Genomic DNA, 14,447 nt, shown 5'->3' with positions numbered 1-14,447 from the left:
ATTTGGTTATAGCTTGCAAGAAATTGTTGGGAGCTGGAAAACTCGAATTATCCTTGTAACCATTTGATCAATAATAAAGAGGCATTCCAGAAATACTTTCTCTTGTGTCTTTCTTGGGTTTTTTGTTTGATTACACAGGCTGTGTTCATCAGTGGACAGAATCACATCCAAGAACTGCACCTCAGAGGCAGAATCTCCTCAATTGGTGCCAAAGGCAGAAGCAGAATCACAAGTGAGCAGAACCACATCCAAGAACTGCACCTCAGAGGCAGAATCTCACCAATTGGTGCTGAAGGCAGAAGCAGATTCATAACAGTACACCTCATACTTGGGATTATTATGGAATAATCAATAGTTGAGATTATTTTGAGCAAATGTATAATAGTTGGGATTATTAACGTCTATTTTTTAAATTGCTTGTTGTATTTTCAGGTAGCCAATCACCAATGACTCGAAAAACTTGGGTATTTATCACCTTTTCTTAGTTGGAAAGGGTCTCTAAAAATTCAAATTCAGAAGGTTTAACGCTTATTACCTGGAAAATATAAAATAGACCACCCCTCCCCTCCACCCTCCTTTTCTCCCTCTAAATCCATCTATTTCAAACAAAATAAGCGGAGAAAGTACGCTGATATATAAGATTAGGTAATATGATTCCATAATAGAAAAAATGAATGACTAAACTACAGTAACACAACAATGCCAAAAATAATTAGACGCACCTGTTCCAAGGCAATTGAATTGCGGCATATCTGTTGGACTCCAAAAAGATTTAATGATCTCATATTGGCCAAAGTCTAAAAAATGCAATAGTTCCCAAATTACACAGGAAAAAAAAAGGATGACAAGTGCAAGCAACTTTATAGAGGATTAAGCCAATGGAAGCACTGTCACCTTGATTGAAGTATTTGCTGCAACGCCACATATTCCACCAAAAATATAATGCTGCTTTATTCCCGAGACAAAGGGAGCAATTGCTTCATCTCTGCGAGTTATCTGTTGGGCATCCAAAAAGAAGGAAACGGTACGTCAAATTTAGTCAGGATTAGAGAAGCAGTTTTACTTCCCTTCGTCTTCTCTATTCTTTTCTTTCCAACAGACTCTCAACATATATTTCAGGAAAATTCAAATGTTAAAAAAAATTTGGGGATTGCCAACTTAATAAGTGTCCAAGCCTCTTAACATCTGCACCTAGGATTCTTTCCTTCCAGCAAGATGATATACTTATAGTTCCTAACATGATAAAATGGCTCTCAGTTATTTTCTTTTTCTTTTCTCCCTCTTTTTGTTTTCATTTCATGGTGGTTACAAATAAAATAGAATATCACCTATTCCGTACATTACACAGTACTCTAAAATGAGATTCATTAGTAATACAGTTGTGAAAATGTCGGTATGTCATCTGTTCACTAGTCCCAGTACTCTTGGTAATAACAGCTCATTACTTCACCTGATCGTTAAGCTCAAGTCCTCTTAAAGGACTAATAACAAGTCGTATTACTTCACAAGTAAATTATGGAAATCAAGAACAGTAGCATCTAAGCCAGTAAATTTCACTGACATGATCTCAGTCCAATCTACTCAAGAGCTTTAATTGAAAAGAAACAAGAGCATCATTCATCCACCTCAATGATCACCTGCTTTTTATGATATTTTCATCTTTTGCACACAAAAATTAAAAAGAAAATTTCTGTATCTAAGCATACAGTTTTAGAAATACATAAAACATCCAAAAGAGAGACACAAATAACCCGGTAAAGACAATTATTGGTATCATTTTTTTATTGGAAAATGAAGATACAAACCTGAGCAGCGAGGGAAATAATAAAATCATCAGGTTCTTCTGCATCTAGGTCATCCATATATTCTCTAGTTGTCATCTCCTGTTCACAGTATTTGTCAGCATCACCAGCTGTGCTTTATTCAATTTTAAGAGTTCAATAAATAAAATCCAGATTTACAAGAGAAAATATCCAACCTTGAAATTGAACACACAACATACCTGCATATGGAAGACTGTTTCCAATTGCATTTCTACACGCAACACCTTGAGGCAATCGATAGCCAATTTTCTGTAATCATCAGCAAACGATGCCAGATCCTTTGAAGGACTGCTAGTGACTTCACTACGGCGAGGTGTTCTCTGGTTCCTACCCTTCTCTTCCACTTGATTACATGCAATGGAAAAAGTTTTGCCAAGTCTGCACAACATTTAATGATTCGTCAGGCATATTAGTTTCCATAGTTGATACTTTATACCTTCTACCTAGTATGCTTCCAGATGATGATGACCACTATAAATCTATAATTGGTTCTGATTAGGGTGTTCTTGAATCTTACGTTTTTAATAACCATAATAAACAATAAAGAATAACGAAAGGAATAACTTATTATCGAAGCATCACTAAAAATATTTTTCAGAGTATTATACATCTTAATAGATACACAACATACACACACACGAACACAAAAGTTTCACTAACAAAAAGATTTTTTAAGAGGTTGTCAAATTCCAAAAGGCACACACACAATGGATCTAGCTTTTTGCAAATCGCCAAACAAATACTCTCGAAGAATTAGTAACAATTTTTACACAAATCTAGAGAGGGAAATACTTACCTTTCAATTGAATCTGCAACATACTCTAGTGAATCGCTTAAAGAAGCCAACAGAATAAGTTTGTTATCGTCACGAATTAGATTTTCCTGCAGGCAATAAAAGATAACAAGCGAAACCTATCAGCAGAACTTCCAAAGACCACTCAAAAATACAAGACTAACTCACACATAGTTTAATACCACAGTCACTTCACCTCCTTGTCTCGTGATCAGAGCAAGGCAGGGAAAACCAGAATAGGAAAGGACATATTACTGCTACAGTTTCACGATAAGCATTCAAATTTTCAAATGAAATGATACCTGCTTGATTGGTCGCAAACCAAGTAGCAGATCACTCATCTGTTTTTCAACTTCAATTCCATAAGCATCAGAAGGATTATCATTCAGACAGTTTTGTAGACATGAACTAGAAGGATCAAGCTTCATCAAGCTTTCAATGTCATTCCTGCCGATCAGCATGTAACTCTGTTTCTCAAGAACAGCCTGAAACAATACAAACAAGAAAGGTAAAGAAGCATAATTTTCACACTTAAAAGGAACCCTATCTAGAAGTATGTTTCTGTAGCTTCAATAGAGCAAAAACTTCCATAAACCTACCCAGACCGCAAAACAACTAAAACTTCTTTTCTAGCATCCTCCACCTCTCAGAGTAATGTCTGATCCACCTTAACACAAAATCTGCATCCAGGATATCCAGCATTTGTTTCACCACACGCATAGGATCCCTTTCTTTTTTTTTTTTGCTTTTTCATACTTTTGGAGGGGAAAATGCCTAAGAGGGCAAAAAGGATCAAATTGCTTGAACCAATAGTATTCGCAGGTAAGCTAGTAGAAGCTGTTACTGTAATCCATCAACAGAAGAACGTTTTAATCCTTCCTTACAGCCCCGTCTAATCATTTATTATCTTCTTTTTTTCTCAAATATATTCTCATTTTTAATAAAAATATCTCACATTACATGATCAATATCAATTTTCATTGGTGGAAAAGCATTGCAAACTAAAAACCCAACACAGAATCTGTTTTAAGCTGGGCAGATCAGTCATCAGTCATCAAACATAGGCGGTGTTTGGCAATTAATTATTGGTTATTGGTTGGTTCAGTTGGCTTGTTTCAGCTAGTAGCATTGGTTTTGTTGTTAGGTGTTATGGAGATGTTACGTAAAAATAGTGTTGGTTGTTGGTTGTTTATTAGATAAAAAAGGTGACCACAAAGCCAAAAGTACATGATAACCAAGAGCAGCTTTTTGGTTTTAGTATAAAAGTCAACTTTTTAGCTGGTTTAAAAGCCATTTACCACATGTTTTAGCTGTTTGACTAACTAACAAGCCAAGAGAAAAAACTCAAAAGTCAACAAAAGATTGGGCAAAAAGTCATTTGCCAAACATACCCATATATAGCCTCAATAGTATACCTAGTCAAGTAATACTGGATTCAAATATCTACATCCTACACGTTAAATATAATTGCATATATACCCATGAATCGACTCATTTCCCAAAAAATGCTATATCTAAGATATCCTAAGTTAGTGAAGGGAAAGAATACCACATCCCTGAAATTGTAAATATGCACCAACTCTTGTTCAAATGATTGCTTCAATTCTAGTTTACATTGACTAACTACATAAATTTCCATTAACCTAATCCAATTTGGCTCCTGTATACATCAAGAACTTTTGCAAAAATGCAATTTCAGCAATCACTCTGAAACGAGGAGAGAATCAAACATCTCCATCCCCTTTCTTATAGAAGTTGGAACTCACTTTCTCACTAGGAGATACCAATTAGCAAGCATAACACTGCCACTCAGGAATTCATCTGGAAAATACTTGCTGGGAAAATTGTAGCTTAGTTTGCAGTTTCATCCGGAAAATACTTTCAGATTTACCTCCTCATATGACTTGCTTTCCCATCTACTAACTGGCCAACATCAGCTACCATCTCTTTGGAGATAGAGTGACAAACAGCTGCCTGACCACCACAGTGCAACTCTGATGAACAAGATTGCACAAGCTACGACCAAAACCAGAGTGACAGACTTGCTTTGCCATCTACTAACTAGCAGATTTGGTGGCTGTTAGAGAGGACGGTGGCGATGACGGTTATCAACAGGTATGTAGCAGTAGGCCATCAGGTTCTCTAATGGTGGTGCAGGAAGTGTCAACTGTTGCTAATGAAGTAAGGGTTCTCTCTCCTCGTTGGGGAAGTTGGAAGTTCCCCTCAGATACCAAACCCTGAGAGAGGTAGGGTAAATATTTACAATCAAATGGGGAGCGGAATACTATTCACCTTTTTTTCCCATTCCAAGCACTTTGTTCAGCCCAGAAATTGATGGGATACTTTTTACCCACTAATTCTTGCATTCCAAGAAGGCCCTTAGAGGTGAATTCAACAAAAATTTCTCAATGGAAAATAAGCACCAGAGAATTCGTGGCCATTTGATCTATAATAGAGCTAGAGCTAAATGCAGGCAGTACCAATCCTGTTTCTGTTGCTATCAGACTCTTGATGATTTCTGGTTTATTTTCAATTTAAAATCCCATATAAACTAACTTGAGAAGATAAAACACGGTGCATTCATGGAAGCAAAAAAGGGAAACAGAAATATAAACAAACTAAAAGGTCAAGTGGACAGCACAGCAGTCAAAATGAATCCCCCAAAAAGGACAAGATGCCCCCTCATTTCATGTAAAGTTGAAAACTATAACATGGTGTCTTCATATTCAGCCCCAACTTCCTCTTGCATCTCCTATCCTCAATCTCTAGTCTCCTCATTTCCTACTCTTCTCTAAGTCACATACTCACGTAGCCTTTTCAGGCATCAAGGCAGTGTTCAAAATAACCCTTAATACTGTCAATGTGCTGATGACACCATCACAATACTCATTAATCCTAAGTGAACCAGAAGATCCTGCTACGGTTCAATAAAATAGAGAAACTGTGAATGACAAAGATCAAAGATAGACAGAGTTGATCATGGGAAAGGTATAGTGCAATATTAGTTGCAATCAACTTTCATGGACTTAGTTTTTATGATTTGTAGCTGAGGACATTAATGCAAAAAATCATATATTACAACATATAATATTCAAAACAAAAGCAAAATTGGATCAAGAAACAAAGAGTCACTATATTCTATGCTATCTAACTCTCTTTTAACCTTTCCTTCAAGTCTCCTTCAGCTCTTCACCCAAAGAAAACTTTGGTCTCTGCACTACATTTACGTTTAAATAAGGAAGAAACACCAAAAGTTGCTTGCATTCCGAACCTACAGACGATTACAAGTTTTGAGTTTCCCAAATAAGAAATTTAGACTAAAGGATTACAAATATATAGCTGGTGTTTTCTGAAGGTGGGTGTTAAAAGTAATAACAAGTAAGGACCCAAAGAATCAGCCATCCACCCTCTCCACCACCAGAACCTGACAATGAAAAGGAACCAAAGATACTGAACCAAATTATAAGCTCCATCAAAACAAAGACATAAGGGTTCCTACGAAAGTGAACATTAATAACGATCGTCACTAGATCTGTCATTTTTTTATTAGCCCAAAATTCGATAAAAAACCCAATCAAAAATAATGGGTCGTAACTCGGAAACATTGACCCATCAAAGCAATGCACACAAAGCAGATTGACAGATAACATCATATCTCAGAAGTCAGAATCTAACAGTGACTTCTAGTTCCACCTATACTGACATCTACTCACCTAAGTTCAATTATGTCTATGAATTTTCCCATCATATCTCTTCTCCCTTTTATATCAATTACCTGCCTTTACAGACATCTACTCACCTAAGCTCAATTGTGTCTATGAATTCTCCCATCATATCATTAATTACCTGCCTTTACTGCCTTTACAAGAATTCAGATGTCAAGGTCCCATCCCAGCATAGGGAACATAGCATAACACTGAAATACTCCCTACATCCTAAATCCCAATAGGGACTTCACTCATGGTTTTCCAAACTGTTCAAGACCAATATTTGATCACTATTAGCATTAATTAGCACCGATAAACAAGAGTATTTCAGTATTCATTTCTAAAATACACATCGTAGCTATTCTAATTTCTAACAAGATTCAACTGTGTAATGTGCAATAAAATGAAGTATTTACCAAAATTAAACAGTCTAAATTGGCAAGTTTTGACATTCATATCAAATGCGAGTTTTGGCATGAAGAGAGTAGCACATTAGATAATACATGGCAAGAGATAAATGAACAAGGGTACATGAAGCTTTTACCTCCATGTACGAAGTACGACATCTTTCATATGCTCTCTCAAGGAAAGTTTGCACATATTTTACAAGTTCTGCTGCAAATTTTGGCATAGCCTGAGCCCAACCAAGAACCTAGTTGATAACACCAATTCTTCAGAAGTCAATTTAAAAGCAAATAAAAAATGTGCTTTAAGCTATTAGAACCAATCTGCAGGAGAGGGTGAACAAGTCAAAGGAGCCTAACGAAAAAAAGTACATGAAGTTCTGATCTTGTTCGGCATTTCTGAGAAACCACAACTAGATTGATATATTGTTAAACTATCTGCTCCATGAACACCTACTCAAGTTCATAACCTTTTTGAAATTGTGAACAGATTGAATACTTAATTCTAGAAAAAATAGAGTTATGCATGCCTTCTAAATTCTCACACATTATCAATATCATACATCTTCTGTTAAGATCTTGTTCCTGTTACTTTCAGACACAGCTAATCATATTCAATTAAGGGATAGACTCTTGAAAGAAAAGCTCCATTTCATAACTATGAGATCTAAGCTTTGAACAATACTCATTGGCCAAAAGTATAGAAATAATAATTTAACATTACCTCTTTCATCAAAAGATCTATAGCCAGAAGCCCCTGCAGGATAGGTCGACCCTTCTCAACAGAAGGAGTATATGAAGCAGCAGCATGTGCACGCGGGCGAAATGCAGCTGGACCTGAAAACAAATTACAAATATAAGGTGGCTGTGATCACTTTAAGCAAATGTAAAAATTTAATTTTCCTGAATGATTTTTTATGAAGGTGTTGCCCCTTCCTGTTTGAGATATGATTTGCAAGTTGAACATAATAGAGAGTTGAAGTATGTACGATGATGTGAGCCCATAACATACTATACATCACAATACCAGACGTTGATGATCAAAACATACATTTGATGTAAATCCTTTTACTTCACATGCTTCTTTGTAGACACATAAAAACAACAATAATCTTCATCACACAACATTTAGCATTTTTGAAAATTTATAAAAAGACGCACATAAAATGAGTAAAACAGTATAAGTATTCAAACCCTCTTATAAGAATCCAAACAAAGACATCACATGACAACAGCAGCAAGAACACTTCCATGTAGCTCCAGACTAAATTTGATATCAATTAATGCATCTTACTCATGTATTCAACCCAAAAAACTATTCATTCACACATATTTTTGCAAAAACTACAAGTTATTGAAATTCTGTAAGTCATGAAACTTGCTTGATATAGCCTGCTGAACACTTTTCCGGTAGTCCACAAACATTGTAGGTAGGAAGTGGTCCTTCACAAAATTTTCAACAAAAGCTAGTAATCCATCACTCCTGCAAATAAGGTAACATGAAGGGAAAATGTTATCAAACAAATACAGGGGAATAATTGCATACATAGTCAAAAGGCAAAGCACGAAAAGAAGAGAGATGCAATAAAATGAACAAAAAGTTGCCAATAGCATGTATTGTAGGAGAAAGGAAAGAAAAGGAAACTGTAATTGATCAATATAGGGAAAACAATCAAGAAGGCGAAAAACAGACGCACACAAACAACCCCCAAGGCCCCACCTCCCCCAAAGAAAAACATATATATAATGTCATTCCTCAATACTATCCCAGAACAAGTGATCATATATGCATCATTTTCTAAAATACCAGCATCCCTTCAAGATGAAACTCCAAGCATCACCTATGACAACTAGAGACTCCATTCTCCAAAATAATGTCAAGAGACAACTATATTTAAGTATTTATGGTCTCTACGGTCAGATATAGAAAATAAATATATTTTATAAAAGGACATATGTTGGTTAATTTATTGGATGATAAATTGGCAAGAACAAAGAAACGAGTGAACAAGCCAATGCTTATTTCTATAACTGATTGGCTTTTACTTCATTAAGGAGTAGAGTTATACAAGTGTTCTTCCAAACAATGGAGTTTTTTTTACATAGAATTCAATTTTTCTCCTTTGTAACAGTAATAATATTGTTCCCTATAATAGATAACCCTCCAATCAAAGGGTTCTATTTGGGAAACAGAAAAAGGGTAATCTTCCGGAATTCAAGTCAGATTCAACTTAGCTTCCCTTCCCTTCACGCTTCGCTTAAAGTGCTTCAAATATGTAAACTACATTTCTTTGCTTTTTCATCCTTAGAGATGTTATAAAGGACATTTCCATGCTTACCTGAGCGCTATTAACAGACAGCTTTCTACTTGGACTTGCAACAGCTCAAAAAGGGCAATAAAAAAAAGGGTAATAATCAAGCCATACAAGCCATAAGGAAAAATTTTTATATGATAACCAATATTGTAGTGATATAAGATGATATTCCTAGATTAAAATTTCAGAATAAAAAATACACAGTAGGAAAACCCATGAAAATAGCTTAGAGTCATCGATATCTGGTTCTTTATTACACCACTAAATCAATTACAAGGAGCAAACGAAAGCTAAATCCTTAACATACCCGGATTGGAAAAACTTTGCTGGCAACATTGAAATAACCTTTTCTGTAAACTGCAGAGAATATTGGATGAAATGAGGGGAAATGTAAAAGCATGAATCCATTGACAATCATAATTTGGAATATATTACTAGCCAGCATAAACCTGAAGTACAGGACGATAAACAGCTGCAGCTAGATAAATGCCTTCCTCAGGTAAGACAGACGCTGACCCATATCCCTCTTGCGACGTGCTTTGGGCCTTCTTATTCCAAACTTGGACTAATGAAAAAAGACAATATCAATAATAGAAAACTATGGTAAATATAAAGCTTCACAACATTGCTTTCGAAACACCCAATTTCCAAATTTCATTGATAACAGAATATTATAACACCCAATTTCCAAATCTAGTCAAACAGTAATTCAAACATTAAGGTTTGTTTGGCAATTGGCTCTTAATTTTTTGTTGTTACTTCTTGCTTTGTTTAACCAACTATTTAGTCGATTATTCTAGCTAAAAATTTATAAAAATATTCAACAAAATTTGTAATAGATTACAAAAACAACACCAAAGCCTTAATCCCAAAATATTGGAATCGACTACATTAATTAATGTATCAGTTTCAATGGTTGCCCACAAGGATTCTTCCTCTCCATTTATTCTGATTTTCTACCATCTCAATTTGTAAGTATATCATTTTCCACTCTTCTCCTCCAAGTCATCATCGGTCTTCCTCACTCTTTTTAAGTCTCCTAAGCTCCACCTTTCTATCTTCCAACTGGTTCGCTAATACCTGATCTTTGCAAATGCTCAAAGCATCTTAAAGAATTCTCTTTCATCTTTTCCTCAATTTTTGCAACTGCTAATCTTTTTCTTATATCTTCGTTTTGAATTCTATCCCTCAAGGTATGCCCATTCATCCATCGAAGCATTTGCATTTTAGCTATTCCCGTCTTTTTACTATGATTCTTAAGTCCAACACTCTAATCTATATAGTAGAGTCGGTCTAATGGTTGTTCAATAAAACTTACCCTATAACTTTAAGGACACAGCTCAATCACATAATATTCTAGTAGTTGCTCTCCATTTTTTCCATCCACACTTAATTTTATGATCATGTCTTGTTGGATGTTCCCACTACTCTGAAATATGGACCCAAGGTATTTGAAGCATCCACATGAAGTAAATTTCTTTCTCTTATAGCTTTTTTGTCTCGCGTTATCTCGTTTGTTCTAAAATTACACTATATGTACTATGTCCCGCTCCTACTAAAACCTCATGACTCCAACTTTAGTCTCTATCATTCTAATCAAGCATTTAACCTCTCCCATGTCTCATCTACCAAAACGATGTCATCTGCAAACAACGTGCACCAAGACACGTCTCTTTGTATTGAATGAAAAGAAAGTGGCTTCGGGTCAGGCCTTGACGAAGGTATTGCAATTGGAAAACCATCACACAAGCTGTGGAGCAAAAAAACTCATAAGTTGTTCATGGGTCATTCAAAGTATACAATGGCCTAAGGTGCAATAAGGTAATAAGGGTCCTAAAAGCCTAAGTGTGCGGCGTAAATCTCCTAAAAGTGAGGCTTAGTCCTAAAGAACAAGGATTTTAACTTGTCGCATAGACAAAAATATAAAATTATAGAGCATTAGGTGCACCTAAGTGCATTGTTTTCTCATTGAAAAGCCCTTCTCGGAATATTAAAGGCGCTAGGACTACATGGGCCTTGAGTATCACCGCCTAGGAACGCCTCAAGAGCATTTTTTAAACAATGGTGTCATTATAGTAAAATTCCAAACCAAAGATCAAATAGTACAAAACCATTGAGCATTTAATGTTCCTCGAAATATATCTCACGGGTTTGCCCTATGTTTCCTCTTTTTATTTGGCTTTCTGTAAGGTTGGTTGATTTGAATTTTATAAAATTTTGGGAAGATAGGTTTAGATCCTTTCAAATTCCTTTTTCACAAATTGGATTAATTAACATCGAACCATAGAGCTTTAATCTACAATTTTTTTAATGTGAGTAATAATCAAGTGTCTTAGAACCTTTTCTTTAGACACCATCCGCTACAAAGGGACCTTGATTCAGTGACTGAACTTCTTTCTCTTCAAGCCTTCTTTGGACCAGGCTTTCTTAGGTTGGCGGGGAAGAGAGGGTTGCTCCGAGAAGAATTGAAGATTTCTTATTTATTAATTTTCATGTGTTTGGTGGCCATAGATACCTCAGTAAATATAGATGTGGTGTTATGCAAATCTATGGTCTATCTACTTGGAAATAAATAGGTGAATATTTAACGATTCTTGTAATTAGTTATTTTGGATAAGGCAAAATTTTAGCATCATTATGGGCCTAGGCCTCCTTCAACATTAATCTTTAAACGAGGTATGTGGAGGGGATTGGAATATACTAATTTAGTTAGATGGTTGAACTTTTTGAGGATCTCTCATCCCTATATTGTACTATTGAGGTTTCTTCATTAATAAGATTTTTCTTTATCATAAATAATTTTAATGTTCTCTGAAAATATTTTGATAAGTAACAAATGAAGCCTCTAAGATGGAGGGGATTGTTCTTTAAACGAGGTATTTTGTGGAGGTGATTGGAATTTGGAATATACTAATGTAGTTAGATGGTTGAACTTTTTGAGGATCTTTCATCCCTATATTGTACTATTGAGGTTTATTCGTTAATAAAATTTTTCTTTATCATAAATAATTTAAATGTTCTCGGAAAAAATTTTGATGATTAGTGACAACTAAACCCTCTAAGAGTTATGAGATTGTCACACAAAGTCAAAATGCTTCTCCATCAGTTTCAAGAGTCATGGTAACAATCTAAGAAGCAAGTTGGCTTGAGCTCAGGGGCAAGATTTATCCTCCGAGGCAAGATAATGTTACCATAATTTTGCATATCATTCATGTCTAGGGACAAGGAAGACTCTAGATATCAATTAGTGATGTGTCTCGTCTTATCAAGGAAATGGGAGTATAAAAAAACCTTACTTAGCTAAGAAATAACACAACACCACATCCATTCAGCTTCTATCTAACACATAACAGGAAACTTAGGATCTCTCCATTATTGTTGGTTCCGGTTGTCCATTTTTAAAAGGTAAAAACAGTAATAAAAAAATCAACTGTTTCTAGTTCTCTGTAGGTAGATTTTCAGAATAGCATGACTACTACAGGTACAACTAGTTTTAAGTTCATCATTGAGTTATGTATCATATATTCATATATGTATATCATATATATTTATATACAATTATAATGTCATAGCTAGCACCCAGCAGTAATATCAAATGGGCCTTAAGCATTTAACCAATCAATCGTACCTTGGTTAGGAAGAGACATTGTAGCGTCCGAGAAGCGGAAAGCAAAGGTGAGACCATCTTCTGAACCATCCCTGAGACATGCATCATGTTAACTATTTATATTAAAACTGATTTTAAAAAAAAAAAAGTATTTAAAAGATGCTAAAAACTGAGACAACAAAAAAGGATGTGGAACGTCCATGATTATGCAGATGAACGGCGCATGCCCTTTATACAGTGGCAATGTAGAAAACCATGATTTCTCATGTGATCACGTTCACAGGTGGTTCAACACAGATTATTCAGCTAAAACAATAAATCAAAATAAAATATACTCGTTGGGTCCCAACTCCGAAATTAGTTGACGCGTGATTCTTCTGACACTATTTATCATGAAACCATAAATCAACTAAATTACAAATGTGCAAAGCTTAACGCGTCAACTAATTTGGAACAAATGGGGTATAAATAGTCAAGAACAAATCGTCCCTCTAACATTGTGAAATGTAAAATGCTCATAGGAAACCAAGATAGAACTACAACACACACATACACACAAAATCATACATTCATACCACCAATATTCTCTTTCTTCTAAATTCTTATACCAATAAATGAACATTGTGACAAGATCCTGTTTCGACCGTTAAGAAAAATATCAATCAAATAATCTATGCTAGATAATATAATGATGTTACACCTTTCCTTTCATGAGGCTAAGATAGTATTTTACACGGACAGATATGAAGCAGGGTAGATAGGAGTGGGGAAAATAAAATTACTAAGCCAAATCCACCCACCAAGCATAGTGGGTGTAATTATCCCCGTCTTTGCCTAACCAACCACAAAACCTCAACCATCCTGGCCTAACTGGGAGGGGTACAGGTGTTATTGACTAAACACTATAAAGCCTGATAGCCCATTCTCTCTTAGCAAAGATTTTACAATGTTATTCAAGAAAACAATAAAGCTCAAGAATAAGGTACTCGAACTCTTCATTTCACCCAATTATCATTGTCAAATACTTGACTCATTACTTGCTTTCGGACACTAATTTTATTGAGACAAAATACAAGATTTTTACATAGCACCCGAGAATGGAAATTGGAAACAGACACATAAGTCAGACACCAGTAGCCAAATTTGACAGTTCATCTTCATCATTGACAAGTAAATGCAAGCACAAGGTGAACAAGGATATAGGACAGTCCTTCCAAAGCTAAAAGGTAAAACAAAGCCATTTATGAAATGTTTAAGGAGTGATTATTACCTTTGACTTCAACAAACAAACTTTCTTCAAATTAATGCCATAAACAGAATCAATGCCTGTCTATAACTTCCCACGTTTTCACGCTATCTAATGCACTCTTTTGAGCCTTAATATCTTTAATTGCACATAACTAAAAATTATAAAAAGTTGAGATTATGAAAATATGTTGAAACAAATCAAATAAAATCCCGCTTGACCATTTTTTTTTATAGATAAAGAATAAGATATAAGACAATATTGTTTCATGAATAGTGGTTACTATTCATGTGTAACAATTAATAAAAACAGGAGGTAGTATATTATACTTAAAAAACACCCTCAACAGATGCAAATCATTGGTATAACATAATTAATATACAAAAAGCGAGAGTAATTAATAAGAAAACATAGTAATTCAACTTGCCTCTTTTCTTTCGAAGGAACCTTGCCCGCAAGTCTAGCTGTTTGCACTGCAGCATCAGCTGATGTGGCTTCTGGAGTTGCTCGTAAAATCTCACATATAAGTTGTTGACATTCACTCTTAAGAAC

The 14,447-nt window shown here is 35.2% G+C and overlaps 1 protein-coding gene across 1 annotated transcript in view; it reads right to left on the bottom strand.

Annotated features, from left to right (window-relative positions):
• Positions 1-14,447, bottom strand: part of LOC130809729 (exocyst complex component SEC8) — a 29,995-nt gene that overhangs the window by 2,959 nt on the left and 12,589 nt on the right. The window contains exons 12-24 of the mRNA XM_057675509.1: positions 14,323-14,438; positions 12,671-12,741; positions 9,492-9,607; positions 9,350-9,399; positions 8,110-8,210; positions 7,452-7,564; positions 6,868-6,975; positions 2,919-3,101; positions 2,620-2,705; positions 2,003-2,201; positions 1,806-1,883; positions 895-996; positions 723-797 (exon numbers count right to left, since the gene is read on the bottom strand). Coding sequence (XP_057531492.1) covers positions 723-797; positions 895-996; positions 1,806-1,883; positions 2,003-2,201; positions 2,620-2,705; positions 2,919-3,101; positions 6,868-6,975; positions 7,452-7,564; positions 8,110-8,210; positions 9,350-9,399; positions 9,492-9,607; positions 12,671-12,741; positions 14,323-14,438 — 1,398 coding nt within the window. The remainder of the gene's footprint in view (positions 1-722; positions 798-894; positions 997-1,805; positions 1,884-2,002; positions 2,202-2,619; positions 2,706-2,918; positions 3,102-6,867; positions 6,976-7,451; positions 7,565-8,109; positions 8,211-9,349; positions 9,400-9,491; positions 9,608-12,670; positions 12,742-14,322; positions 14,439-14,447) is intronic.

Source organism: Amaranthus tricolor, chromosome 4 (genome assembly GCF_026212465.1).
Source record: "Amaranthus tricolor cultivar Red isolate AtriRed21 chromosome 4, ASM2621246v1, whole genome shotgun sequence".
Lineage (NCBI taxonomy): Eukaryota > Viridiplantae > Streptophyta > Magnoliopsida > Caryophyllales > Amaranthaceae > Amaranthus > Amaranthus tricolor.
This window is presented reverse-complemented; position numbering and strand designations above follow the sequence as displayed.